This window comes from Ambystoma mexicanum, chromosome 2q, assembly GCF_040938575.1.
Source record: "Ambystoma mexicanum isolate Mex_15411 chromosome 2q, UKY_AmexF1_1, whole genome shotgun sequence".
In the NCBI taxonomy this organism is placed as follows: Eukaryota; Metazoa; Chordata; class Amphibia; order Caudata; family Ambystomatidae; genus Ambystoma; species Ambystoma mexicanum.
In genome coordinates, this window is record NC_090924.1 from 104,740,667 (window position 1) to 104,766,999 (window position 26,333).

The 26,333-nt window shown below is 46.8% G+C and overlaps 1 protein-coding gene across 1 annotated transcript in view; it reads left to right on the forward strand.

The window, feature by feature from the left end:
* The window catches only part of LOC138569193 (V-type proton ATPase 16 kDa proteolipid subunit c), a 63,104-nt gene extending 44,706 nt beyond the window's left edge, over positions 1–18,398 (forward strand). Inside the window, exon 3 of the mRNA XM_069646952.1 lies at positions 17,498–18,398. Coding sequence (XP_069503053.1) covers positions 17,498–17,702 — 205 coding nt within the window. The 3' untranslated portion in view covers positions 17,703–18,398. The remainder of the gene's footprint in view (positions 1–17,497) is intronic.
* The last annotated feature ends 7,935 nt before the right edge of the window (positions 18,399–26,333 follow it).

The window sequence follows — 26,333 nt, forward strand, 5'->3', positions numbered from 1 at the left end:
TCCTTAAATTTATATGGACCCCCCCACGTTTTGCTTTCTTGCATCTGACCTGATCTTCAGTGAAGCCTCACTACACTGGTTTTTACTAATCTGTTACGGGGAAGCTGACATGGCCTTCAGACTGTCCCCACTGGGAAACAGTTTTCCTTAGTGTAGTGTCTTAGTTGATTAGTAACTTATGGAGTACATTTGTTTTGCCCTAGATTAACACTCAGGATTTTTGGTTACTCTAGGTGTGCTAAATGGACATGCTGGTGGCTTCAGTGACTTCTAGTTTTAGCCTTTTGGCTACTAACTGTGGCTAGTGGTCAAACATGACCATGTCACAAGTTTTTCACTTGGCAGGCTACGAGTGGTGGGTTTTTTTGCTGCCAGGGAGTGGGCTGGGACTGTGGTCCCAATCCACAAACTGGTGCCAGTGTGTCTGTGGTATGCATGCGTTTTGCCGCTAGTGTTACTGATCAGTTATTGGTGCAAGTTTCTGCTCTTACCTGGCTTTTAGGATAAGGGGACCCCTGCACCCACTCTAGAGATACAGCTGCACGACCATCAGAGACCCTTTGGAAGGCCTGGCAATCAACTTCTGCTGCTGTCCTAAAGCTTGGAACCAAACTTACTCTGAAATTTCATGGTCCTAGCGTCGAGGGGACCAGAGATGGGGATGAAGTTTGACTGCGGGAAGTATCAGTGGCTGTCATCTGGAACTGCTTACTTGCGTCCTGGCGGCCCTGCTTCACTGGAATCCCTTGCACCAAAATTAGTCGTCGTCCAGAGAACTGCGTGAACCCTGGGAATCGAGGGCTGAGGCTGGGCGGTGGGAAAAGCAACATTAGACCCTTTACAGACCTGCTGAGCCCTGTGACGGATCAGACTAGGGGGGTGAGTTGTAGCAATACATCCTAACACAGCTTTGGTAACTTGGCTTTGCCATTGCTTGTTTACACAAGCACTCTGAAAGTATTTTTTTCAAGTTAGATTAACATGTCCCCTAACCATTGAACTTTCACTACACCCCAGAGATCCTACCTTCATTTTTTTTTCCACCTTCACAAACCTGTATGCTGCATTTGGACACAAAGCCCCATACATTTTAGGGATGGACTTCTAAAGTTGGGCTTACATCTCTGGACAGTGCTGAAGCTCCAAGTTTCAAATTGACTAGATAAGCACGGAACTGACAACTTCCCTTGGTTAAGTGGTACCAACTGACCCCAAGACCAACTTGGCTCTCCCTGCTGCAAGTGCCAGGGAACAAGTGCATTGTCTTTAACTAACTGGACTGGACTCCAGCTCTAGGAAGATCCCAAGGACGACTCAAAGCAGGACGACCCAAGCCTGACCCACCTCGGTGCTGGACCCCAGAACCCTGAGGATCCCACAAGGTGCCCAAGAACCTGGGTGTTTTATTGACTGGTAGCTGAAACTGATCTGGAATAAGCCCATTGCTGCTGCTGAACTTCAAAGTGCAGAGTCCCCAGATGTGAGCACATGATCTGCAGGACCCCAAGAACAGAAACCAGCTAGTCCCTTTTCTTCAGACCTAATGTACTGTCTAACTAGGTGTACTTGCCTCTTGTTGGGAGCTTGCTTGCTCTCACTGGAGACTTGCATTAGTTGGCCTTTGCAGTTGGTTGCATATTTGCTTTTCACAAGCCTCCCAGCCCAACAGTGATTAATTTCTACAAACTTCCAGTATAACATGTGCATCTTCCACAGGTGCCTCAGCTCCCGTAGACTTTGCTCAGTTGAAATTGGCTTGGCTGTCCTGGCTCCCCGCAGACTTGACTTTGTGTATCTGTCCCTCAAACTCGTTACTTATATAGATGGGCGGGGTGGGGGGTGGTAACTATACTTCCATTGGGATTACTCGACCTGTCAACTTGTTTATCTTTGTTTCCTTCCCCAACCTTTTCAAAGTGATAGATCAATGTCCAGTGTCCTAGCTATTAAATGTCACCTCAGGATTATTGGTAGTGACATCCCAGAAGGGCATCTACTTTTTAGTATTTTTAAGTGTATTTTATTGCTGCATATTGCCCTTTCTAAAGGCAGCTTACTTTAAATAATTTCAATCCCTAAGTGTTTGGATACCTGTCACTGTGATCTGTTGCACATACAGCTCGCATTGACCCCTCTTGAGATGGGCCTGGCTACTCAGGCAGTAGTACATGCCTATACCAGGTTGGGTTACCCATTGCCAAGAGGACCAGACCGGTGTAGTCTCCCACATGGTTACTACATACAATATTGCTTAACACTGCCACTCTTTAATAGTAGTCTTGGGTGGATGAAATGAAACTGCCATCTTAGACCTGTACATTAGTCTGTGTGCCCGACCCAACTATTTTTGGAAGCCTCAAACTTTCAGCCTGTGAGCCTTCAGCAACTTCCCCTACTCGAGGCCTATTCACATTTCCAGTCCTAGTGTTGCAAGTAGGGTCCTGGTGTGAGGCGGGGGTCTTCATGCACCACAGATGTATAGCTTGTACATAACATAGCTACATTACTTGGGCAAAGGAGCCTAGAAACTGTAGACTACCCTGTCCAAAGTTGCAAGATGAAACCTTTAGTGACCAACTGGTTTCTAAGGTTTGTGGTCAAAAGACTCCGTGGCTACTGACTTCAGCAGCATTATTGTGGTCCAGTACATGTATGACTATGTTGCATTCTAAAATCAGTAATCCATTGGTGCTAGCAGTGTTGAACTTCATACTTTTATGGCCCCTATGCAATCATAACACTTTACTGTTGACTGTACTGAACACCAAGCCTGCCTCGTGCATTTGGCTAAACTCAGCCTAGTGGCGTGGTTTAGCACAAACTATGCACGTCCCTGTGCTTCGCCCAGGTCTGATTTACTAGTTTACTGGGCAATTCTTCCTGGTCCTACACATTCACTGCTGGCTGGATGTGCAAGGCATGCATTGCTCGTGCAGCCTGCTTTTGTGCTGTGGGTCCCACTCAAGTTGGCTCGGGTCCAATGCTGCTCAGCAGTTGCAAGCATCCCATAACTGATCAGCAGAACTCCTTGTGGGGACACCGATTACACCAGCTCTTGATTCAGGAGGGTAATTTTCAGTTCCAATTGAGTGATTAGGAGTCAGAACCACAACCTCCCCTGGACACGATGAGTTTCCACCAGACATTTTTACCATTTTAAAAATCACACCAAGCCCAAGGCGCTGTTGGTCAGAAAGACTGTGCATATACAGCAAATCAGCGTTACCATCAATAGGCAAACAGCAATATTTTTAGTGATTTCCAGAAGGTGCAGTAGGACTGCTCAGCTTGCAGGGTTGGCGGGAAGTTCCATGTGTCCCTGCAATGGTAGGGAATCTAACAGCTCCTGATTTGGCACATTTAAATTGGGGCTGGATGTGTCGCTAGGCAGAGGGGAATTAATTTGCTTTAGTGTTTTCTGTGATAGGTAGGGGGCATCATTGGAACGGCATTTGAAGTTTTAAAGAGAATCCGCTGGCGAATGGGGATTCTCCTTGCTGAGGTGATTTGCTTTAGTTGGGTATATTTAGAGCAGCTCGAATGGCAATGTTCTGAATAACCTGCATTGTTGCGATCAGTGGTTCCTCCAAAGATCATTACAATAGTCCAGCATTGATCCAGTGGTAGCTCTGGTGATTTTTAAGGCAACTGTCCATTGAAAGGAGGGATCTGGATGGTTTGTGGTGGAGGCAGTGATGGCACTCGGTGAGCAATAGTGTAGCATCCAGAAAAAAGATCTTCACAGATGGTGAGACGGGATCGGATGCTGATTTTGTAGGTAGATTAGGCATCAAGCCGAGGGACCCAAGAGGATTGTTCAGGCAAAGGCGGTTTGGGCCATCCAAGCCTGGATGGTCATGTAGACTGTAGTCCTCACTAGTTGCTGGAAAGTGGGAGTAAATCAGCATAGTGTAGGTGGTCTAGGTCAAAAAGGTTATGAAAATTCAGGGTTGGGGATGCACAGGACCCTTGTGGTACACCGTAGGTGATGGTGGCAGGCGGCACTAGCATTCTCAGAAATTACTCTAATGGATCGATTGCACAGGAAGGGGGAAAGCCACATTGTGACCTCTGCTGAGAGGTTCGCTGCAAAGGATCTTGTTCCACCAAGTCAAATGTAGCAGATAGATCAAGGAATAGCAAGGGCAGGCTTGTCCTTGATCTCGAGCTGGTTCAAGTAGTGCCGATTGCCCCATGGCCTGGGCAGAACCCTGACTGGCACATACCAATGATATGGCTGGCTGCTAGATAATGCTGAAATCGGCAGCAGTGCTATCCACGATTTTCAGTAGGAAAGGGACTGAGATAGGGTGGTAGCTACAATCATGGGGGGGGTCTAGTGAGGATATGTTTAATATGAGGGAGTACCCAGGCTTACTTGAGGCTCGTGGGGACTACGAAGGTGAAAAAGGAGGCATTGATATAAGGGGTGCCAGGACCTCAGATGAGGGCCACTAGGCAGTCTCTTTTGCATCTTGATGGTTTAAGACCTTTTTAAAAATGGGTTTGACTCCGGCTTCTGAGACATTGGTGAAGCAAAACATGGGCAGGTCTTGATGACAAAGTGGGCGAAGAGGCCGTTAGCGACATGCGAGAGGATTTGAGCAGGGATTTTTTTCTTCTCCAGGGAGTGTCAATTTTGCCCAACATGCTGTTGTGAAAATCTTTGCACCACGATTAATCTTTGGTGCATGACAGGTGGGCTAGGAGTTTCAAATTCCAAGGATGGCAATGATCTCACAGGTGTTGGACTTCGTGTTGACCATGCTGGTCCTTCCTGGTGGCATCTGTGGTCCCCCTGCCCCCTCGGTAGCCCATCCACCTCCCATTCTCTCCCCGCATCCATTTCCTTATTCCCCGGCCCTCCCCGCCTCCCGCTCCCGCCCACCCCCTCCCATTGGCCACATCAAGGGGACTTCCATTCATAGCCAATCTCCCCATGGCAGCCTCTGCCCGGCAGCCCCATCGGCTTAAGGACCCCAAGGCAAAGGACGGCTCCAACTAGACGGCTCCAGATCGTATCTGCAGGTATCCGCAGGAGAAGCAAGAAGCCAACAACAAGTGTGGCAAGGGCAGGGCCAGAAGCAACTACTTCAGGCCATACTACCCTACTACCCCTCTAACACAGCATCAATCCCTCTATAGTTAAACTCGGAATCCCAGCATTGCATTGTTCCCAATTGCATTTAGAAGTTGCACCCAATAGCCTCTCTGAGGAAAGTTGCATTTAGAAGTGTTCTCAACTGCATTTAGAAGTGTTCTCAACTGCATTTAGAAGTGTTCTCAACTGCATTTAGAAGTGTTCTCAACTGCATTTAGAAGTGTTCTCAACTGCATTTAGAAGTTGCGCCCAATTGCCTCTCTGAGGAAAGTTGCATTTAGAAGTGTTCTCAACTGCATTTAGAAGTGTTCTCAACTGCATTTAGAAGTGTTCTCAACTGCATTTAGAAGTGTTCTCAACTGCATTTAAAAGTTGCACCCAATAGCCTCTCTGAGGAAAGTTGCATTTAGAAGTGTTCCCAATTGCATTAGCAGTGTTCCCAATTGGACCTAGGTGTTGCACCCAATAGCCTCTCTGAGGAAAGCTGCATTTAGAAGTGTTCTCAACTGCGTTTAGAAGTACTCCCAATTACATTCCGAAGTTACGCCCAACAGCCTCCCTGAGGAAAGTTGCATTTAGAAGTGTTCCCAAATTGCATTAAGTAGTGTCCCCATTACAGTTTAATAGTATTCCCAATTGCATTTAGGTGTTGCGCCCAATAGCCTCTCTGAGGAAAGTTACATTTAGAACTGTTCCCAACTGCATTCTGAAGTTACGCCCAATAGCCTCTCTGAGGAAAGTTGCTTTTAGTAGCGCCCCCAATTGCATTTAATAGTGTTCCCAATTGCATTTAGGTGTTGCGCCCAATAGCCTCTCTCAGGAAAGTTGCATTTGAAGTGCCCCCACTTGTATTCTGAAACTGCGCCAAATAGCCTCTCTAAGAAATTACATGTAGTAGTTTATTAATGTTCCCAACTGCACTTAGGAGTCGCGCCCAATAGCCCCTCAGACGAAAGTTGCATTTAGAAGTGTTTGCAATTATACTCTGAAGTCGCGCCCAATAGCCTCTCTGAGAAAATTGCATTTCCTATGCGATCCTATACATGGGAAAGCTGAACTTAGAACTGCATTTAAAAGCTGCATTTAGAAAGTGTCCAACTGCCTCTCTGTGGAAAGTTGACCTTAAAAGTGCACTTAGAAGTGTGCCCAATAGCCCCTCAGAAAAGTTGAATCCAGAAGCGCGTTTAGAAGCTGCTTCTAGAAGTGTACCCAACAGGCTAATTTGTGAATCTAGAAGTGCGCCCAACAACCTGTCTATGCAACTCTAACTTAGAAATAACTAACAGTATAACTGCGCAATGTAGAATCTAAAATGGTGACTACAAAGTTGATTTAGATCCATGCAAAACACCGTCCCTGTATAAAGGTGAATTGAAGTCCACCACTACCGTGCCCTACTCAATCCTATCAGTATAACCAACAGTACCACTGTATAATATAGAATCTAAAACTATGACTAATAATTTAACACCCCCTCTAAGCAAATAGAATCTAGAGGCTGACCGAATATCCTCCTTGGGGACAAACGAACTTAGAAGTGTACCCAATAAACTAAAATAATCTCGATCTACAACTCTACTAGAAAAGCACCAAATAAACCTAATACCATCTTTGAGCAGTTGAACCTTGGAGTGTACCTAAAAGCGTCTCATCACCGATCTTAGAACTACAATCAGAAAGCCCTCCTAAACCAACCTTAAAGCTTACACCAATCATGAGTGCACCCACTCCACCAGAATCAGTCACATCTCCCATGGACCACCCCCTTCCTCCGATCTGTCCTCCTTCCCATCCTGCCCCTCCCAAACCCCCTCACCCTCCCTCACTTTCCCCTCTCCAAACACCAAGCCAGGGGAGCACGATGGCGAATCACCCACTCATCCCCTGAACCCCACCCCGACCCACCAGCATTTCCCATACCCGCTCCACCATACCTAGCACACCCCACCCTGCAATCACCCACCTCCCGCCCTCCCCTCATACCCCTGCCACCCTCCCCCCGACCACACCCTTTCCTCTCCCTAAAAACTGCACGGCTAGCCCTAGCAAGAACCGAAGCTGCCTCCTGCTCACCCTCCGACCCCCCCCCCCCCCCACTCTCTCCCACACACCAGTCACAGCAAAGAAACTAAAGAGGAAACGTTCTTGGTCCCCCTCAATCTCACAGCACTCCTCGCCTCCCCTGTCTCGACCCATCACCTCTATCCCGCAATCCCCTCCTTCCCCCGCGGCTTCTCCCTGCCTGAAACCCCTCTCCCTCGATTTCTCATCAACTCCAACTCCTAACCGCCAACATCCCTCTTTCAAACCCCCAACCAAAACCCGACCATCCTATCACACGCAGCCTCCCAACCCCACCCGAACCCTGCCAATCTCACTGCTCGCCCACTATCCCATCTCATCACCCACCCTCTTCCGTCCACGCCCCCCGTCACCGCCCCGAGACCATCCTTAGCTGCCGATGTGAACTGCATCCTATTTAACGCCCGATCAGTAGCAAAAAACAGACATTCCATCTTTGACCTCCTCACCTCTGCCAGACCTAGTTTTCATCACTGAAACCTGGTTCTCTGATGACTTCGGCCCAATCGCTAATGAAGCCTTTCCTCCGGACTACTACCTCATCCCACTGAACCGCACGTCCAGGGGAGGAGGGGTAGCATTCGTCTTCAAATCCCTCTTCCGCGCCTCAATCATTGACAACCAACCCTCCATTCCATCCTGCGAATCGCTCCTTGTTAAACTATACCTCTCCCCTTCGCTCTCGTACAGCTTCCTAATAATCTACAGGCCCCCTGGCTACGATAGACACTTCGCAAACAACCTTTGCGATTCCATCTCCACCCTCCAACTAAACCATCCCAACCTCACCCTTCTTGGAGACTTCAACATATGGCTCGACATTCCCACCAACCCCATGACATACTCCCTGATTGACGGTTTTGATGCAATTAATCTCCAACCCCACATAAACGGCCCGACTCATTATAAAGGACACACTCTTGATGCCATCTTCAGCTCCAACACACTGATTCATCTAATGCCGCCCACACCTATCATCTGATCCGACCACTTCATTCTCTCGTTCGCCATCCACTCACCTGAACCCCTTCCCATACTCTTATCTGAACCTCCGAACATACGCAAAAGCTGGAAGAAACTAATAATCACCCCGGACCTAGCTGAGGCACTCCTCCAGTCTCCACAACCTACCTGCCATCTCAACAACCAACTAACCCCTGAGGCCTTTGATTCATGGCTCAACTCATCCCTGATGCGCCTGACCCCCTCGTGCAAACCATCAACCCGACTTGGCCTTTTCCCCAGATGGTTCACTCCTGAGTTAAAGAACACTAAACGACAATACAAATACCTAGAACGCAAATGGCATAAAGAGAAAACCCATGACAACAGGACCACCTTGGCCCGACACCTGTATCGGTACAAAGCCGAAATCCGGAAAGCAAAAAAAGCCCACTACAACTCACGAATCCTAAACTGCAAAAACCCATGCAAAGAACTTCACAAAATTATCTCCGAATTCACCAAACCGGCATGTAACACAACCATCCCGACCGCGTCACAATCACTATGTAACTCACTTTCCCTCCACTTCTACTCCACGGCCATCGAAAGGACAAAAACTCTGACCACCAAACTGGCTCTCTTACAACCACCAGGCAATCCTCAGCCCGTACCGGCCAGCCCACCAACTGCGACCCCCCCCTACGCAACCAACGTTCGAATCCTTCAGTCCAATATCACCAGAACAATTTCTCAAACTCCTATCCGACCGCAAACCATCTGGATCACCACTGGACCTTTGCCCAGCCACAACCCTTAAAGAAATCTTTGCCTCCACCTGCGCAGGAGAACACGCAAGATCTATCAAACGCCTCCCTTTCTTCCGGTATCTTTCCAGATGCATTCAAATTGGTGCACGTCAAACCTCTGATTAAAAAAACCCTCACTCGACACAAAAAACTACCGCCCCATCTCTAACACCAGGTTCCTTGCCAAACTCATTGACCGAACAGCCTACTCCCAACTAAATGCCTTTGTTGAAGCCAACAATCTCCTAGACCCCGCCCAATCACGATTCAGATCTTGCCACGGAACTGAAACCACCCTAACCTCGATCTGGGATGACCTTAAAATGACTGCTGACTCTGCAGGATGCGCTGCACTAATCCTTCTCGACCTATCAGCCGCCTTTGACACGATCAATCACTCAATACTCCTTGACTGCCTCCACTCCCTAGGAATCCGTGGAACTGCCCTTAAATGGATAGCCTCATTCCTCAAAGACAGGCACCAAATAACGACACTCTCCAACTTTACATCACAAGCTCGACCAGTTGACACAGGAGTCCCACAAGGAGCATGTCTATCCGCCCTCCTGTTCAATCTCTACCTGATCACCCTCCCACCAATAATTCGTGCTCACAACATCCTGTGTTACAATTACGCAGATGACACTCGACTAATTCTAAAATTCCTAAACTCGAAACCCAACTCCCAACCTGACCTGACCTCTTGCCTCCTTAACATCGAACGCTGGATGACCCAAAGCCACCTCCTGTTAAACCCCTCCAAAACAGAAATCATGGTCTGCGGCAACTCAGATTTTCTTCCGCACCCACTACCCTGGCCACCCGCCATGGGCAACTCACCGACCCCCTCTAAAACAGTAACAAATCTTGGGTGCACCCTAGACTCCGACCTAACATTCTCGCGCCAAGTCAACAATGTCTCAAAGTCCTGCCACTACCACCTCAAAAACCTTAGGCGCATCTTTCCATATCTCTCATTCCCCAACAGAGTCTCCGCGATCCGTCATATCACGACTGGACTATGGTAACCCCTTTACCTCGGAATTCATGCCTACCAACTGAATAAACTACAGGGCACAAAACGCAGCAGCCAAAGTGCTTCTTGCGCTCGGTCCAAGGGACCACGTATCCCCAGCCCTCAAGACACTGCACTGGCTTCCGGTAGCCCGTAGGGTGGCTTTCAAAACTCTATGCCTCACCCATCGAGCTCTACATAAAACTGGACCCCGTTATCTTAAAAAAAAGCTAATACCTTATCACCCTACCCGCACCCTTAGATCAAGCTCAGCCGGCCTCCTAGTAATTCCTAAAACAAACTCAGTCAGGTTAGGCGGAGCATCATTCTCAGCCCTGGCCCCAACCCTGTGGAACTCGCTCCCTCCCCACATCCGCCTAACTCAGGACTTAACGGCCTTCCGCAAACTACTGAAAACCTGGCTCTTCCCCAAAACCAACCGGCCCCAAACCAGCATCATCACAATAACACCGACCTAACAAACCACCAAAAAAAAAAAAAAAAAAAACCGGCTATACTAACCAGATTATAACCTACACTGACAAACAGAACTAAAACGAATAAGGTAGATCTAAACAGGGAAATGATTAAATAGAAAAAGAATCACTGAATAAAAGGAAAGTGGAGAGCGGATGAGCGTGGAGGGCACGAGTGGATGAGTGAAAAGAGCGAATGAGTATGGATGATAAATGCTGTTGGCAGATGAGCCTGGAGGATGGTTGAGTGTGGTGAGCGGATGAATAATAAGAACAAATAGATGTGGAATCAAATGATTGTAGAGAGCGGCTGAGTACGGAGAGCGGTTATGTGTAGAGCAGAAGGACGTGCAGAGCGCAAGAGCGCTGAGAACAGAGGCACATAGAGAGCGAAGAAATGTGGGGAGCGTACGAGTGTGGGGAGCGTACAAGTGTGGGGAGCAAATGATTGTAGAGCGCATGACCACGTGGATCAGATGAGTGTCGAGAGCTGATGAATGAAGAGGATGAGGGCGGAGGAGAGAATGGCTGAGTGTGGGGCATGGCTGAGTGTGGGGCAGAGCGTACGAGTACGCAGAGCAGAAAAGTGTGTGGAACAGACGAATACGTAGAACAGAGCCGACGAATACGTAGAACGGATGAACGAATGGATCGGACGAGCACGATAAGGAGAGCGGTGTACATAGAACGGACGAGTATGTAGAGAGGACAAATGTGTGGAACAGATGAGAAGGTGGAGCAAATGAGTGTATGGAATGGATGAGTCTGGTGCTGATAAATATCTGGAGTGAGTGAATATGGTGCCGACAAGTGTGTGGAGGGGGTCAATACATGGAACGGATAAATTTGCAGAACAGATGTGTATGTGTCTGTGTGTGGAACGGACGAATGGGTGGAGCGGACGAATGGGTGGAGCGGACGAATGGGTGGAGCGGACGAATGGGTGGAGCGGACGAATGGGTGGAGCGGACGAATGGGTGGAGCGGACGAATGGGTGGAGCGGACGAATGGGTGGAGCGGACGAATGGGTGGAGCGGACGAATGGGTGGAGCGGATCAGTATGTAGAACGGGTGAATTCATAGAAGGGATGAATGAGGGGAGCGGACGAATGTAAACCGACAAATACGTAGAGCGGTCGAGTAATATATCAAGCAGACGAGTAGTATGTTGTGCCGATAAGTGGATAGACCAGATGAGTGTGTGGATCCGATGAGCATGCGGATTGAACAAGGGTGTGGACGGGTTTGGATGCGAAAGATTGTATGGCGCGGACGAATGTATGTAGAGCGGACGAGAACATGTGGTGCGGATGCCTGCGTAGAGCGGATGCCTGCGTAGAGCGGATGCCTGCGTAGAGCAGACCGGATGAGCGTGCAGACCGGATGAGCGCATAGGCAGACTGGAGTGCATGCGCGAGGAGGACGGGAGTGCATGCATATGGAACACATGAGAGCATGCATGAAGCACACTGAAAATGAGGGATAGACTAGAGCACCCAAGACGAACTATGAATGCGCGAGTGTGTACCTGATCGCATAAATTGCGTGACGTACATAATATGCATTGGTATGCGGGAACATTTGAAAGAACATATATCATACCACACCCCACGCCTACTCTCCTCTTTACACCACCACTCAAATAGAACACAGGGATACTATGACACCATTCGGTATAACTGTTCTCATATCAACATCTCCCGCTCACTCCCCATCACTCTAAGTAACCACCGCTGGTTTTACACCCCCAGCCAGGCGTTTCTCCTCAGGCCTAACGCAGCCACACTCGAGCTGGATAAATTCTGCCAGAGCGAACACATTCTCCTGACCTCTCAACCACCACACCTACCGCTAAGAAGCAGCTACCACATTAACTCCGCACCAGCTGCACACATACCTTGTGCGCACACGCACCTTTTGACTCTCTTCACCCTCTCTACTGACCCGAACTTCGGTTCCCAAGGGCGTTCAACCTACCAGCGCCTTTAGACCATACCAATGGTATATAAGGCGCTATATAAATGCAAAATAACTAACAATATTGTAGGTTTTTGCATTGAGCACTTGGAGGGGAGGGGAGCTGGGGGGGTCTGAAGAGAACCATAAGTTTGCTAATGATTTGGATTTTTGTGGCACTAACACTTCAACAGTGGCTGAAGTACAGGTCAGCAAGTATATTCGGGCTGGTTGAGAGCTGAGCAAGGTTTCTGGAGCTGCAGGCCAGAGTGGGGCAGCGATAGGGTGGCGGGTGTGGAATGCCTGATGGGAGAGATTGTGAAGTGCACTATGTGCTGTTAGACCTTACAGTGACCTGGCAGATGAGGGCTGCAATACAATCTATGATGTGACGTTATTGCGATTGGGTGCGCCGACACGTAGGCATCCTCGCGCACCAAGCCAATTAGCTACTGACATGGCTGTTTGTTCGGTCGGGTTGTTGTATTCCAGGTTAAAAATCACCTAGGATAATTGTTTTAGAAGTGGGCTCCCAAGATTTGTATAAGGTAAATTAGGAGCGGGTTGGGGGCAACAAAGGAGTGATGGTGTCGGAGATGGTCAGTTTGACTGAAAGGATATCGGTTATTGTGGTACTGAATTTAGCCATGGTTTTGTGATGGCAAGGATGTCTAGAGCCATGATAAGAATATAAAGGTCGTGAGCCAGGATGGCTGTGGTGTGCACATTTGTAGTGGTGGCATAGGTTTGTTTATTTAGCTAGATGTAGGCTTTTAAACCTTGGTTTTAGAAACCAGGCTTTTTAGTGACTGGTCGCTATTGGGAGGCTATTCATAGTGTTTCACATGATACGGTTTCAGGAATAGCTGTGCGTGGTGTATACTGCTGCTAAATGACAGTGGAGTTTGGTAGCCATGTAGAAATTGGGGGGGGGGGAAGGATGGTCTGAACTACTTGTAGCATCTTTATCAAAGCTGCAGGGGAGCCAGGTCCAGCTTCATGGGTGACAGACAATGGATGAGGGGAGCAGGGACCAGTTTGCCAGTGATGGGGATCTTGGTAGTGAAGTTGGCAAATGAGTGGTCTAGGATACTTTGCACCACTATCTGTGGGCATGAATTAAAGTGTGGTGGTGATCTGCGACAGGGTGAAACCACAGTATGGTGTATGCCTCGGGGGAGGAGGTGAGAATGCAGAAGGTGAAATAAAGGCCTCTGGGGAGGGCGGGTGGGGTGTATGGCAGGAGTGAGGGCCGTGGGAAGGAGCTTTTATGGGAGTGTAGCTGCAGTGGGTGCATGGTGCCAAGCAGTGTTAGATAGGAGCTTGTGTTGATGGATGCAAGATCTGGGCTGAGCAGTACAGAAAGGGTAAGGTCGGGGATCTGCAGAGGTAGGTGCTTTAGAAGACCTTTGCAGCAGTGGGCGAATTGCAGGACTCTCAAATGGGTGTGGGCATAAAGTAGTATGGCTATAGAGCTCTGCTGTTAAACAGTGGCAACTGGCCAAGCACATATTCAATGTTTGTATGCTAACATCCTGGTGTTTGCCTGTACTGCCATTGGTCTTCAGAGGGCTATACACTGACTATACAAGGATTTGTTGATCTCTACGGCTGCTCATTTTTAATAAATAATCTTTCGTTCTAAAGATTTTGGTACATGCTGCCCAAATGTAGGGTGAAACACAGGTGGTCGTTTCACAGCTGCTCAATTGGTGAGCTTTTAGAATGCAAAAGTTGCTGCCTGAAACAGATGGATTGAATTCTATGGCAGAGTTCTGGCACTTTCTATGGGTGTGGCAGATATTGGTTGGGCCTTAACCCTATGGTGGTGTGGCTAAGATGGAACATGTCCCCCCGTTTTTAAATTTATGAAGTTGAGTCTACTTTCCTCTAACACGTGCACATTTTTTAAGTGCAGAAAATTGGATCCCTTGAGTATGAGGCAGATTGGATCTCCACCAAATCACTCGATTCCTATACACCAACACCCTTCACATGTTCACTTGGGAACCGAACCCTAGCAGGTTATTTGAGAACTTTTCCCTGTCTGATCGAGATTTACCTTTGATTAGTATCCTATGCAATGGGGCACTAATATTGGAAGGGGTGCCAGCAAGAGCAGGATGTTTAGTTTTTGCAACAAAGGCCAGGCAGAATTCCGGCATGTTTTAATTGAATGTACTGGGACCTTGCAGTTTCGAGTGCCACTTATATTTGTATCCGTTAGAGTAATCACCCCACATTTTTTCTGCAAAAGGAAGGGTATGACTGGTTTTGTGCTGCAAAAGCTTACTGCTTTGCACAGTTAAGAAAAAGTCGTTCTCCATCTAGGAACCAAATTACAATCGCCATTTGCATTCCTAAGCTCTTTTGCGCAAAGGCTGCACTTGCGCCTGACTAACCTACAAGAGTAAATGGAATCGGTAAGTAGATGGTTTGCTTAGTAAGTCAGTACTCTAGAGCACTGCAGCCAAGAATCTGCTCCAGAGTCTTATTTTTGAGGTTCCAGTACTTTAATTACTGTTCATTGGCACCCTGGTAACTGCAGTCACCAATGAGCATGCTCTGAACACTGGCTGTAGGAAAGCCTGCATTCTGAGCATTTTCATTGGTGTTGGGAGGGGGGTTCTATTCCCCCTTCACCTTGGCACCTCCCTACAATGGTGATAATGCATTGTAATATACATCCCAAAAAATCGTACCTTGTTGTGCACCCCTCAGTACCTCTCTGGACTGGTCATGAGGCCTCGGCATGAAACTGACTTCAGGAACAGCAGCATTGTCTGCACCGGGACATGCAAGGATTTAAGGCCTGCCACCCTCGTTAAGAGACCCTTGCTGCACACGGGTTGAGGATGGTGGGCTGTTACAAGGTTAGTCTGCCGCCTTCCTGCAGCAGATTGGCACAAAACAAGGTTGAACAAGCTGGTATGTCTGCAGTCAAATGTGCAGTACCATGATGGGAAAACTGGTTGTTAGTAACACTTTGTACCTATGCACTATAGGCAAATCTCCCCTTTTTCTTCCTCCTCCCAGCTGTTGCATCTGACTCTCCGCTCCTTTTTACCTCCATCACTTCAATTCTCCAAATGACCAGGTGAACTAACAGCTAAGCTGATCAGACCATTGCCTTGCAAAAACATTCACTTCAAAAGTGTTGCATGAAGATTGAGTTTCAGCAGTCTTCCACCTAGAGAGCGATGGACAGCTGAAATGCAGATGTGTAGAGCTGACCCACAACGAGCATAAAATTGGAGCACCACAATCTACTAGATTAGACCAACATTCACTACACATGCATGTTTAAGAATGTGTGAATGTCAATTACTGGATTGCGCTCCTGCAAAGGTGGGGAGGAGGTTTAGTGGTGAAGCTGAAAATATAATCTAAAATGCAAGGATTCACGTGATGGTAGCATGGTTGATTTATGGAGAATGAGTACTCTCCACGGCCTTCACAATATAGGATAATTTCTATCCTATGTTCACCCACCCAATGTTTTGAAATGAGGTTGCAAGGGAATGTGGGTTGCATATGTTGGAGGGGAAAAATCGTTACAGATGGTATTAGATTTCCCTAGACCATCAGTAATTTAAAACTGGATCAGAACCTACTCTGTAGTAGGTGTGAACAGTTTCTGTAAGTTTAGAAGCTACGGTTTCCTGTTTTAGGACTTGCTGTAGGTAAGTGATATCATGCCTAAAGCATTAGCCAACCTCATGAGATGTCTTGTTAATTTCCACATGACCATTTGGTTGAAGTGAACGGTTTCACTCTACAGAAGTCACTATCATTTAGCACGTAAAATGACTACTGGTTGTAAGGATGGTGCCATTTGGGCACTTGATTACAATATAGTCAGTGGTTTCCCCGGACTGCTGCTTATGTTCAGTCCTTGCCCTGCCCAGGTCTAGCAGCTTATGCACTCTTCCTTCCTGACCACTCCCATCTTGACTGCACTGCAGCACACTGCTTGGTGTGGCTAGAGTGCCATTCCTACCCCATGAAGACTTTTTTTTTGTCTGCACTGCTTAAATTTATCATCCCCACAGGTGCTAAAAGTATTGGTACCCCCAGCAGCTGCCAGAGTGGCTTTAGCATGAACCCTGGGCAAAGCTAGGTATCTTACTTGGCACCATATTGCCCTTGGCTGGAGTGTACAAATACCACCTTGTCCTTTAGCCAAGTACAAATGCTTGGCCATTTGCAAAACATAATGTCTATGTATAGTTTCTGCGAAGGAAGATCATGAGTCTTGTCGGGGCCGACAGGGGATTAAGGCACGCATTACTTCCTACGCAGCGTGCAACTTTCTTCACTTGAGTGCCATGTGCTTTTAAAACTGCGATCTGCAGTGTTTCGTCTACGCTTGGCCCTACCGATTCAGAATGAATATAAAAATGGCCACCTCACCCACAAGCAGTTGGTGTGCTGCCTGCTCGCGTTGTGATTGGGCTACTTCAGGAGCGAGCAGTGATTGGGCTACTTCAGGAACGAGCAGCCAATCTGGGAGGCGGCAGGTGAACGTCTGTGGCCCACACTCAAGGACCCGTCTGTTGCAGCAATGCTACATTTTCACTTACTCGCTGCGTTCCCGCTGCGACTAAGGCAAGGAGGCTTCACCCTTTAAAATTGACATTAAAGCAGGGACATAGTCATAGAGAGACGCCAGGTGCAGCTTTCTCAGTCATGAAGGTGTAACCTGTGTTTGGGGGCCACAATCCTCCCCCTATGACTTTTCGAACTGCATACTCCTATATGTCTTCTCGCGACTGACATATTTGTCCGGGACCTTTCTGCCACGTACCGATACTGCCTCACACCATGAGCTGTTGCTACTCAATGGCTTTCACCCAATGCAGCCACCCATACCATCTGGACCAGTCAGCCTTGCACTGCCTGCTATGTAACCTACCAGAGCTGACCTGGCAGCCTTGCATTACCGACCTTCCTGTTAATTACCATGCATATTGTAACTAGTATGTAATTTACTATGTAAGCAACCCCCTCTAACCAACCACCTTAAGCACCCCGATACCTCTGGGTTCAATGTGCTAATTTGGGTTTTGATATAATTGCTAAGCCATTGACTTTTTTTTTTTCTTTTATTCCACAGGAGCTTCCTTCACCTAGGAGCTGGCTTAAGTGTGGGCCTGAGTGGCTTGGCTGCTGGTTTTGCCATTGGCATCGTGGGTGATGCAGGTGTGCGAGGGACTGCACAGCAACCCCGGTTATTTGTTGGCATGATTCTAATTCTCATTTTTGCTGAGGTCTTGGGTCTCTACGGTCTCATTGTGGCTTTGATCCTTTCCACAAAGTAAGGGTGTAACCAACATGCAAGAAATTAATCTGACCACAGAGTATCACATCGTGCAGCAAAGCACGCAAAACAGCCCATTTTATCTCCAATGTGTACAGTCGTCTCAATTTGGTAGTGGATCTCTTGTAAATGCGCAATGTATGTTAGTGACCATGTCTGTGTGTACTTATTAAATATGAATTGGATGGGCTCCCTAGCCTAGTGTCCAGGCGTGGGGGGTAGCTTGTCTGTGTGCAATTTTCCAACCATTTTTGCCATTGAAGTAATCTATGTATAGATATTAGAACTGTAATTTTTCCTCTTCACTTGATGTTTATTTATATTAAGATAATTTGTCATACTTGAAATATGATCTGTTTCTCAATTTCTCCCCACTCATTCCTCCCCTCCCGGTTATTCAGACTGCATATATAATATCTCGTCTAGCTTTAGGCTACACGTGGGGTTTCATTGTGAAAAGTACTGAATTCCTTGGATGTAACAATTTGATGGTAAAGATTGCTGTAGTGTCCTAAAAATTGGCGTGATTTCTGTTTGTGTTTTAATACAAAGATCAAACGTTTTTGAACTTGCCAGTCTGTTATTGGCCGGGGGGGGAGTTTTAAAATGAACGTTGACTTATGATGCAACATTTGATGGTGCACCCAGTGTTGGGTTTCAGTTATGACCTTTCCAAATAAAACTCCCTCCACCATAACTACGTGTCTGACTGTTTTGCTCCCAAGTCTGATTAGAACTATGCTCTGAATGTTTTCTTAGTCACCGAGTATGGGGCATGCTGCAGGGGCGATGAAAATGCTACTGGTGTAGTGCCTCCAACTTGATGTCAATGCAAACGGCCTAAAGATCTGCTATATTTGTCAATACTAGGATTTTATTCAGTAAATAAAAAGCATCTACTTCAGGGGTCTTGCCAGGATTTTAATGGGTATGGCATTTTTCACTTTTTGGTGCCCAGAAATGTATGTTGACTGTGCAGATCACTGCACCCTAAAGGTGAAGTCTAGTGATCACATAATCACTACTTGAAGCCGACTACATTTCTGCAGAGACTACCTTCTGGTCTTTCCACATTGATGTAGGGATTTTGGCCTACATTCATCCCTATGAGCTATGATGGATAGCATCATAATTTCATCAATCCTCCAATAAAACTGCACCACTGCACCCCTTTCAATACCATTTGCTGTCTCTGCAATTTATGACTGCTCTAACTTTGTGAATTTAGTAAGGAATTAATCTTCCATGCATGAGACTACCATCTGCATTAAGTCGCCCTTTCAGTTGTTGGTTTTCCCTTTCCAGGTCCTTGCACTCGCTGGCAAATTGTTTTTATAGTGCATTTTAGCTTAATTGTGCTGTTATCCTTTTATGGATTTGAATGTGAGTTTCGGTACCCAGGCTTGTTCTGTAAAGTCTCTGAAGACTGATTAGAATTGGTTCTAAGAGTGCCATTGGCCTAGATGTGCACAGGGGACTGCTAAATATGGGCACATGATTAAATGACCATTTAATTGCCAATAACATTGACTTTGGAATTTCACGACTGAAGAAATTGCAGTCTCCATGATAAGCGCTACATGATGTAAACTGTTCTATGGTATCGCTGAAGATACAGGGCAGATTGGTACCTAGCAGTGGGTTTAACCAATGAGACTCAAGGGCCGATTGCCTTACATTTTTAAATTCAAGTTCCTAGCCAGAACTTGATTCATAAATCAATCACTGGCCTCCTTCAGACCTAAAAGTAATGAGCCACATTAAGGTTAAACTAGCAGAGTATTCTTTCAAATATACCAGGGGGCCATGCAGATGTCAGCCACCTAAAAGATCCCCCGCTACCCACCTCCCCAGGAGACTATTTAATTGATTGTGATTTGCAGGAATATCTGCCTGGACACAGATTCTGAAATGATCCTCCAGGTAAGTGGCTTAAATGTTCTATTGTAAAACCTATACACCCCACCAGCATCTCTTCTCAACTGACCCACATGCCTGCATCCTTTCTTCCACATTGTAGATTCTAAGTTCCATGCTTAACATTCAACATGTAGAAGAATGCTACACATTTCCACTGGCATAGTTCTAGCGGTACCTCAAGACTGCACCACTGCTGCAGTGGTGAGCTAACTACACTGCTGCACAACATCCCACAAGGTAGTGGGTCCACGAAGAGCGCTACACAGCACTGTGGGATAGCTGCTGGGGATTAATCCGGGGAGTGGTGTCAACCTCACCAAGCTTCCTTGGCAGTGGCCTGGGAAGATGGGAGTATTAACGACCAGTTGAACAGAAGTGGGGGAGAGCAATTCAAAGAGACTTAAGGGCTTTATACTTTCATGATAGAAGTGTGGCCTAGTGGAATTGGGGCTTCTCGGTGGACTGCACTGGTGACAGGATCCTGGCCTTGTGGGATAACCCAGCAGCAATTGGCCACGACTACAGCTTCAGCCCAGCAGGAGAGCTGACATCTGGCTTAAAGACTCTTGAGGGCGTGGAGGTAGCCAACATGGAAAGGTTTACCACTCCAGTAGATATATAGCTATGGGGATAGCAATCTATCCCCTAGTCCTGCTAGCACACAAACCCATCAGTGAGTCTTATTTCTCTCTAAAAGTGTCAGTACACCACGTCTATGCCGGGGGATGCATCAAACTGTCATGGCGAAAGAGCAAGAAACCAGTGGCTGTCAAGACATTGCTTCCTTGCTAGCTGAGATATGGGGAAAAAGTGGGCGGGGTCAGACTTAGCCAGCTGACCCTCTGGTCTAGTTTGTATTCAAGGAGTAGAGCCACGATGGAAATGCAGATGGATAGTGTTGGAATGTGGAAGGAGAGAAACGGAAATTACTGACTTTGAAAATGGAGTGAGGAATAACTGGAGGGGGTTCCGAGTATAAACCAAGTGGCTAAGCTGCTCAGGGATGACGTCATTGATGAACCCAAGATTTTGACCCTGCTCACAGAGCAGGAGTGAGTGCAAGGGGGCTGCAGTCCGTCCTGGCCAGATTCCACAATTAACCTAGAGGAAAGGCTTTTTGGACCAGGCTCAAAGTTGGCATGGTGTGCATGGGTACCTCAAATTATGATCTTTGAGACTTTGCCTCCACACTGGCGAATGCATAATGTGCAATCCACTCTCTAATGGCTGAATGACAAGAGTACGATCTCGAGTGGGGTGGGTGTACTGTCATTGGAGTACAAATTGATCACTGAAGATATCCAGAGGGTCCCAGCCGAACTTGACGCCAGAAAACTCAGAAGTCAAACCAAGACAAAGAATGCCAACTTGGAGAGTGTTGGACCACAGGGGCCAACAGACGACTTGAGCTGGGCCAATATACCACCTCAAGGAACACAAGTGATAATATTCAAATGCAGTTTTCTTTTGTTTGATGGTTCTGGATCTCTAGGGTTTGGGGGGTGGGGGCATGTCCATGAAAGGTGTTTTTAGGCTAGGTGACCTGGAGCACTATCGTCCAGTCCATGGTGGGGTGTGGCAGTAAGTTAAGACTGGATGCCTTGAGGGGGGGGGGCGGGGGGAGAGGGGGGTGTAATCCAAAGGAATAGGGTAGAGGGAATGGGTTTGGGCAGATGTGTGGATGCATCTGGTAATTGCAGTTTAGTGTGCAGGCTTCGCTTCACTTGAGGTACACTTCTTTGTGTATGGCTAGTCTTATTTGGTGGTTCTCTGAATGTCCAAGTAGTTAACTCCTCCCCAAAACGCTCACTGGTGAGGAATTTAAATGGTCTAAGCTTGATTCTACAGGAAACCCATTGGTTAAAGGGGAAGGAACCGAGATGGAATTCAGGGAATTAGGCGAGCTTCACTTGTCAGCCAAGACAAAAAAGGTGTGATGCTAGTTGTCTAGTAAGATTGGACTGGTGGTGGCCAAGGTTCTCAGATCTGGAAGGTCGTTCTATTTTATAAGGGCTCAATTACAAGGGAGCACAATAACATTGTGATCAGTGTACTGTATGAATGAAGGTCGGATCACTTTCTGGGACTGGGTAAATGCGAATTGAAGGGTCCTTGTGAGCAGCCCACTGATGGTGGGGTAGATATTAACATGGTGGAGGCCCAAGGATTCTCAGATGCCCACCACCCAGGTCAATGAAGTCTCTAGTCCATCAAATGAACTAGGATTGGTGGACACCTCACTTGTCTGCGGGTGACTCCCATGAGCTGTCTCTGAATGGAAGGTGGTAGCATGACTTGGTCTGTGTTAATCTTGAGAACTGGTTGGCACATAGAAATAAAGGGAGATGGAAATGTCTTTCAGCAGTGAATCATTACGACAGCCCACATGTTTTAGAGGTTGGCTCTCATTCTTTTTGAAGGATTTAAAGCCACCCTACGGCGGGGCAGGCAGTTATTGCAAGGAAACACTTAAGGATGCAACCAGGAGCACCCAAACGGGTGGCCTGTCTCCAGCAAGGATGGCAGAGCTAAAAGGAAACATCTCAGCTCAAAACCCTTCTATTACAAGACACAAAGATTTTGGCTTGGAAGCTGAGGGAGATTTATCAAGAGGCAGGGGGAGGCCAAGTTTATGGCCCTGAAACCTAGGTAGAGTATAGGGACGCCTATGAACGCTTTTTAAACTTTAGAACAGAACGCATATAGTTACTGAACTCTATTCCAGTGCCAGGCTTGCAGATTGGTTTAATAAAAATGTACGAATTCCTTATAGCCCCATACATGGTGCAAGTTTTCAATGATCTTCTGGTAGGGGGGTTCACTTCCAGGCACGTTGGGGGCTATAATGGTTATTTAAAACGGACCAGGTGAAGACACCCCGGCCCTGCCTCTTAGAGGTATAAACACTGACATGAAATTCTGGCTAAACTACTGGGTAATGAATCGAATTTGAGTGCTCTCCCATATTTAATTCATGGGGACCAGGTAGGCTTCATAGGGGAGGCATTCGGGTCCAACATTAGGAAGACCAACCTTGTGTATGTGGAACAAAGTAGGGGCCTTGAGGCAGCACTGGTCTTATGGTGGGTAAGGTGGAGTGGTGATGCGAAGTCTATTGGGGGGAAAACATGGGTGTTGGGAAGAACTTTAGCAGCCCTGTATAGCTCCCTGAAGTGAACTGCACATTAACATCCCAGATCACCCTATCCTGCGGGAGATGAGGCAGGGCTGTCCCCTCACCTTGCTCTATGTAATGCCAATGGAGCAGCTGGCCATATGTGCGAACCAACGTATTGGGGGGTGGAGGGGAGATAAGACCCTCTGGGCAGTAAAAATTGTCTTTATTTGCAGACAATATATGTGCATACATCTTATCACTCTTCCAGCACTTTACAATCTCAACCTTTGGGCCATTTTCTGTCCTGAAGATAAATGTACGCAAATCTGGCATGCCAATCCAAAGTGATCAGATTAATTTACAATTAATATGTTCCACGGTAACTTATTCACGTCTGCCATAGAGCATTATTTCAAAATGTTACATGGCTTAGACTTTCCGAGGATCTCAAATGTTTAAACGTGCATCCCTGCTACGTTCAAGAGCATATGATCAAATTGGTCCTCGTTTCCACATGTGGTGGTTTTGCCTGAAGATATTTTGCTGAGAACTGAGCCGGATCAAACTGAACTGGGGGTAGACTGTTGTTGGGAATACCCCCACCAAATGAAGATGAATTGTTTTGAGTATGTGAGGCTATAATGGTGATTTGCAATGGCCCAGAAATGGAAATCGATTACACTGGCGAGTAGGGCTGCTTGGGAACTCCAAAGCTGTTATTTTCATAATGAAAAAGCTCACTGCTAGTCACTGACCTGCGGGTGTTCCAAGAAGAATGGGCCCTGCTAGTTGGAAAGTGGAACCTGCATGCATGGGGGAGGGGTGGGAGAACAAAAGGATTCAGTAACTTGGGACAATTGATTCTCCACTGGCACAAGGGGAAGGTAACATTTAATTGCCCCCTCCTATGGGAAGAGGGGATTAGGGAAGAGACCAAAGATTGGCTGGATTGTTATAAGAGATGCTTCGACAATACCACAAGTTATGATAATGTGCCATTGTTTGATTTCTCATGCAATTCTGATGTTTTATAGGGTTTGGTGCAGGCTGTAGGGGATTTGAGTTGACCACTCTTGTGGTTTTCACTTTTGTTATGCTTTTTGTTTATTAAATCTTTAATAAAAATGTAAATATGAGCAAGATGGAACGAGAACACGGCCTTCCTTTTACTACAGGAAACTGGGCGTATCTGAGGACTCTGCTCACAAAACTACATGTGCAGGCTGCAGAGTATCAATGACAACAACATGACCTTGCTGAATTTAATCTGTCATTGACCATGCTCAGTTGACCTGTTGAATAGCTTCACCTTTGGCTATCCAGATGTTTTGGACTACAACTCCCCTCCAAGGCAAGCCTGTTCCATGGGATTTTAGTCCATGTGGAGAGCCATAGGTTGCAGACCCCTGTGGGCTGACAAGATTTATCAAAAACCTGGCACTGGTTTCAAACTACAGGTTGACAGTGGCTGTCTAAACAAGTAGTGCTTGTGTTGTGCTGCAATTGTTCTACCACACATGAAATTGCTAATGGAGAAACTACTTCATAAAGTGGTATACACAAACCTGATGTGGGGGACTATTCAATTTGCATGACTTGCTGTGCAGCATAATTTAACTTTGAAATAACTCTATGGCACTAGTCTGGACCCGCATTCCCACCCCTGACTGCAAATGGGTCTTTGAAATGTGTTTACTAATGGTCTAGATTTATTCAGTAGCTTGCTAGCAGCAGATGTGGAGGTGATGAGCTTTGAGGTGGCCTTCAAAGCTTTAATCTAGTACGCCACAACCCAGAGCATACATCCATTTCGGAGACTAGTGCATTCTTGGACTTTTAGCCCTCAATTTCCACATTATAAACTCGGGACCAAAAGTCCCAGACTGCAGTCTAAGTACTATACTACTGTCCCAAAATAGATAATGTTGGCATGTATCGAAGAGGGCCTGGCTGATATGATGATCTAACGTTATGGCAAATTAATATCGTGGAGCATAGCTTTAAATCCCAGGGCTGTCGGCAAAAATTGGCTTGTCCGATAGGATTTTAAATGGCTCTGGTGTTCAAAACCGCACTGTTTGCTATTTCTTTGTATTGTAAATGGGTTTCTGGAGCTTGTGAATCTACGTGTTCACATGCATTGCATAGTTCACCATCTAGTGTTTGGCACAGATTAGAAAAGTGGGGCGTTTCTGTCACACTATTCCAATACTTTGTACAGGTACCCAAGATACTGCATGGTTTGCTATCTCGAGAGTGGTTTTTCTCCATCGGTTGGCAGCAAGTGAGAGGATTTTTGGTGCCATTGCACTCAACTAGAACCTTGAAGTACAGTATGACAAAATATCTCAACATTCGGAGTGGAGGCCCTAGATCAGTTTTTAAAACCCTACAGTCCTAGAGAATTATTTTTACGCTTAAATAGGCTTTCATAGATTTCCCCCATGTTTCACATGAAGTACAGCATTTCAGTTATACCCAGTGTAATTCGAAATTTCCCTGGTGAGGCACACAAGGTGTGTAATAGTTGTCTCCCAAGACAACTATTGTCTGCCACGCTGCTGCCGAGGGTGTCAAATGTAAACCTGCGACTTTTCTGGAGTGCTGTCAAAAGCACTAGGCTTTGTATGCATTGTGGGTGGAGTGGGCAGCAGCATCTGATGTCCAAATTGTATTTTAGATGCAGGCCCCTACTGATTCTCCCCAGTGCTTTTGAACAAGGTACCACAGCAGATCCCCCCCCCCCCAGCTCTCGTGACCTTGGGGCAGGCTATGGAGTCGCCTGGTGATCGAAACTGCTACAAGCCATAAACTGACGAAGCCAAGAAAAGCATGGAGGCATTGAACTGAAACCCGTGGCATTGAGTGGAAATTTTGCAAACCAAGGGTGAGTCAAACACATGCCAGTGACCACACTGAACCAACATGAAAGGGGACTTTAAAACATAAATTAACTTCCACACTGAACCATCCACGCCTGGGGAATTTGATGCTAAAAAACACTTCTGCAATGAGACTCCAGTAGTAGGGAAGAGGGAGACCATACGGCTGACTACCAAGATGTTTAATTTCAATCCCCTCCCCTGAGCTCTAGCTCAACCACCAGAACTGAAGCCCAGAAGAGTAGGAGTTCATGGTAACCATATTACAGATATATCCTTTATGGAAAGGCAAGACCCACCCTGAAAAGGGGAGAGCCATACTGCGCCCTTAACCACCTGAAAAACAAGCGCAAATGGACATTCACCTGGATACTTCCTGACCATGAGGTTGTTGAGGACTCTGATCCACAATTAGTAATGCCAAGACATTGACCCTGATTAATTACATCCCCCAGATGAGGTCGACCCATCAGTCATTTCATAGCTTACATGTGTTCATTTTTGGTGTTCAAACCTTCTACAGTGGATAGCTGAATGCTTCGCAATATTTGGAGGAACCATATTAGGATGGATTTTATAGAAGATACCATGGTTTTCTCCTCCAGGTTATCTCTCTCCTTTCAGCAATTAAAGCAAATTGCCCCTTTATTACCAAACCGTGTCCCTTCTAAGCCTGTTAATGCAAGAGTGGAGAGAAAAAATAGAAGCCTGC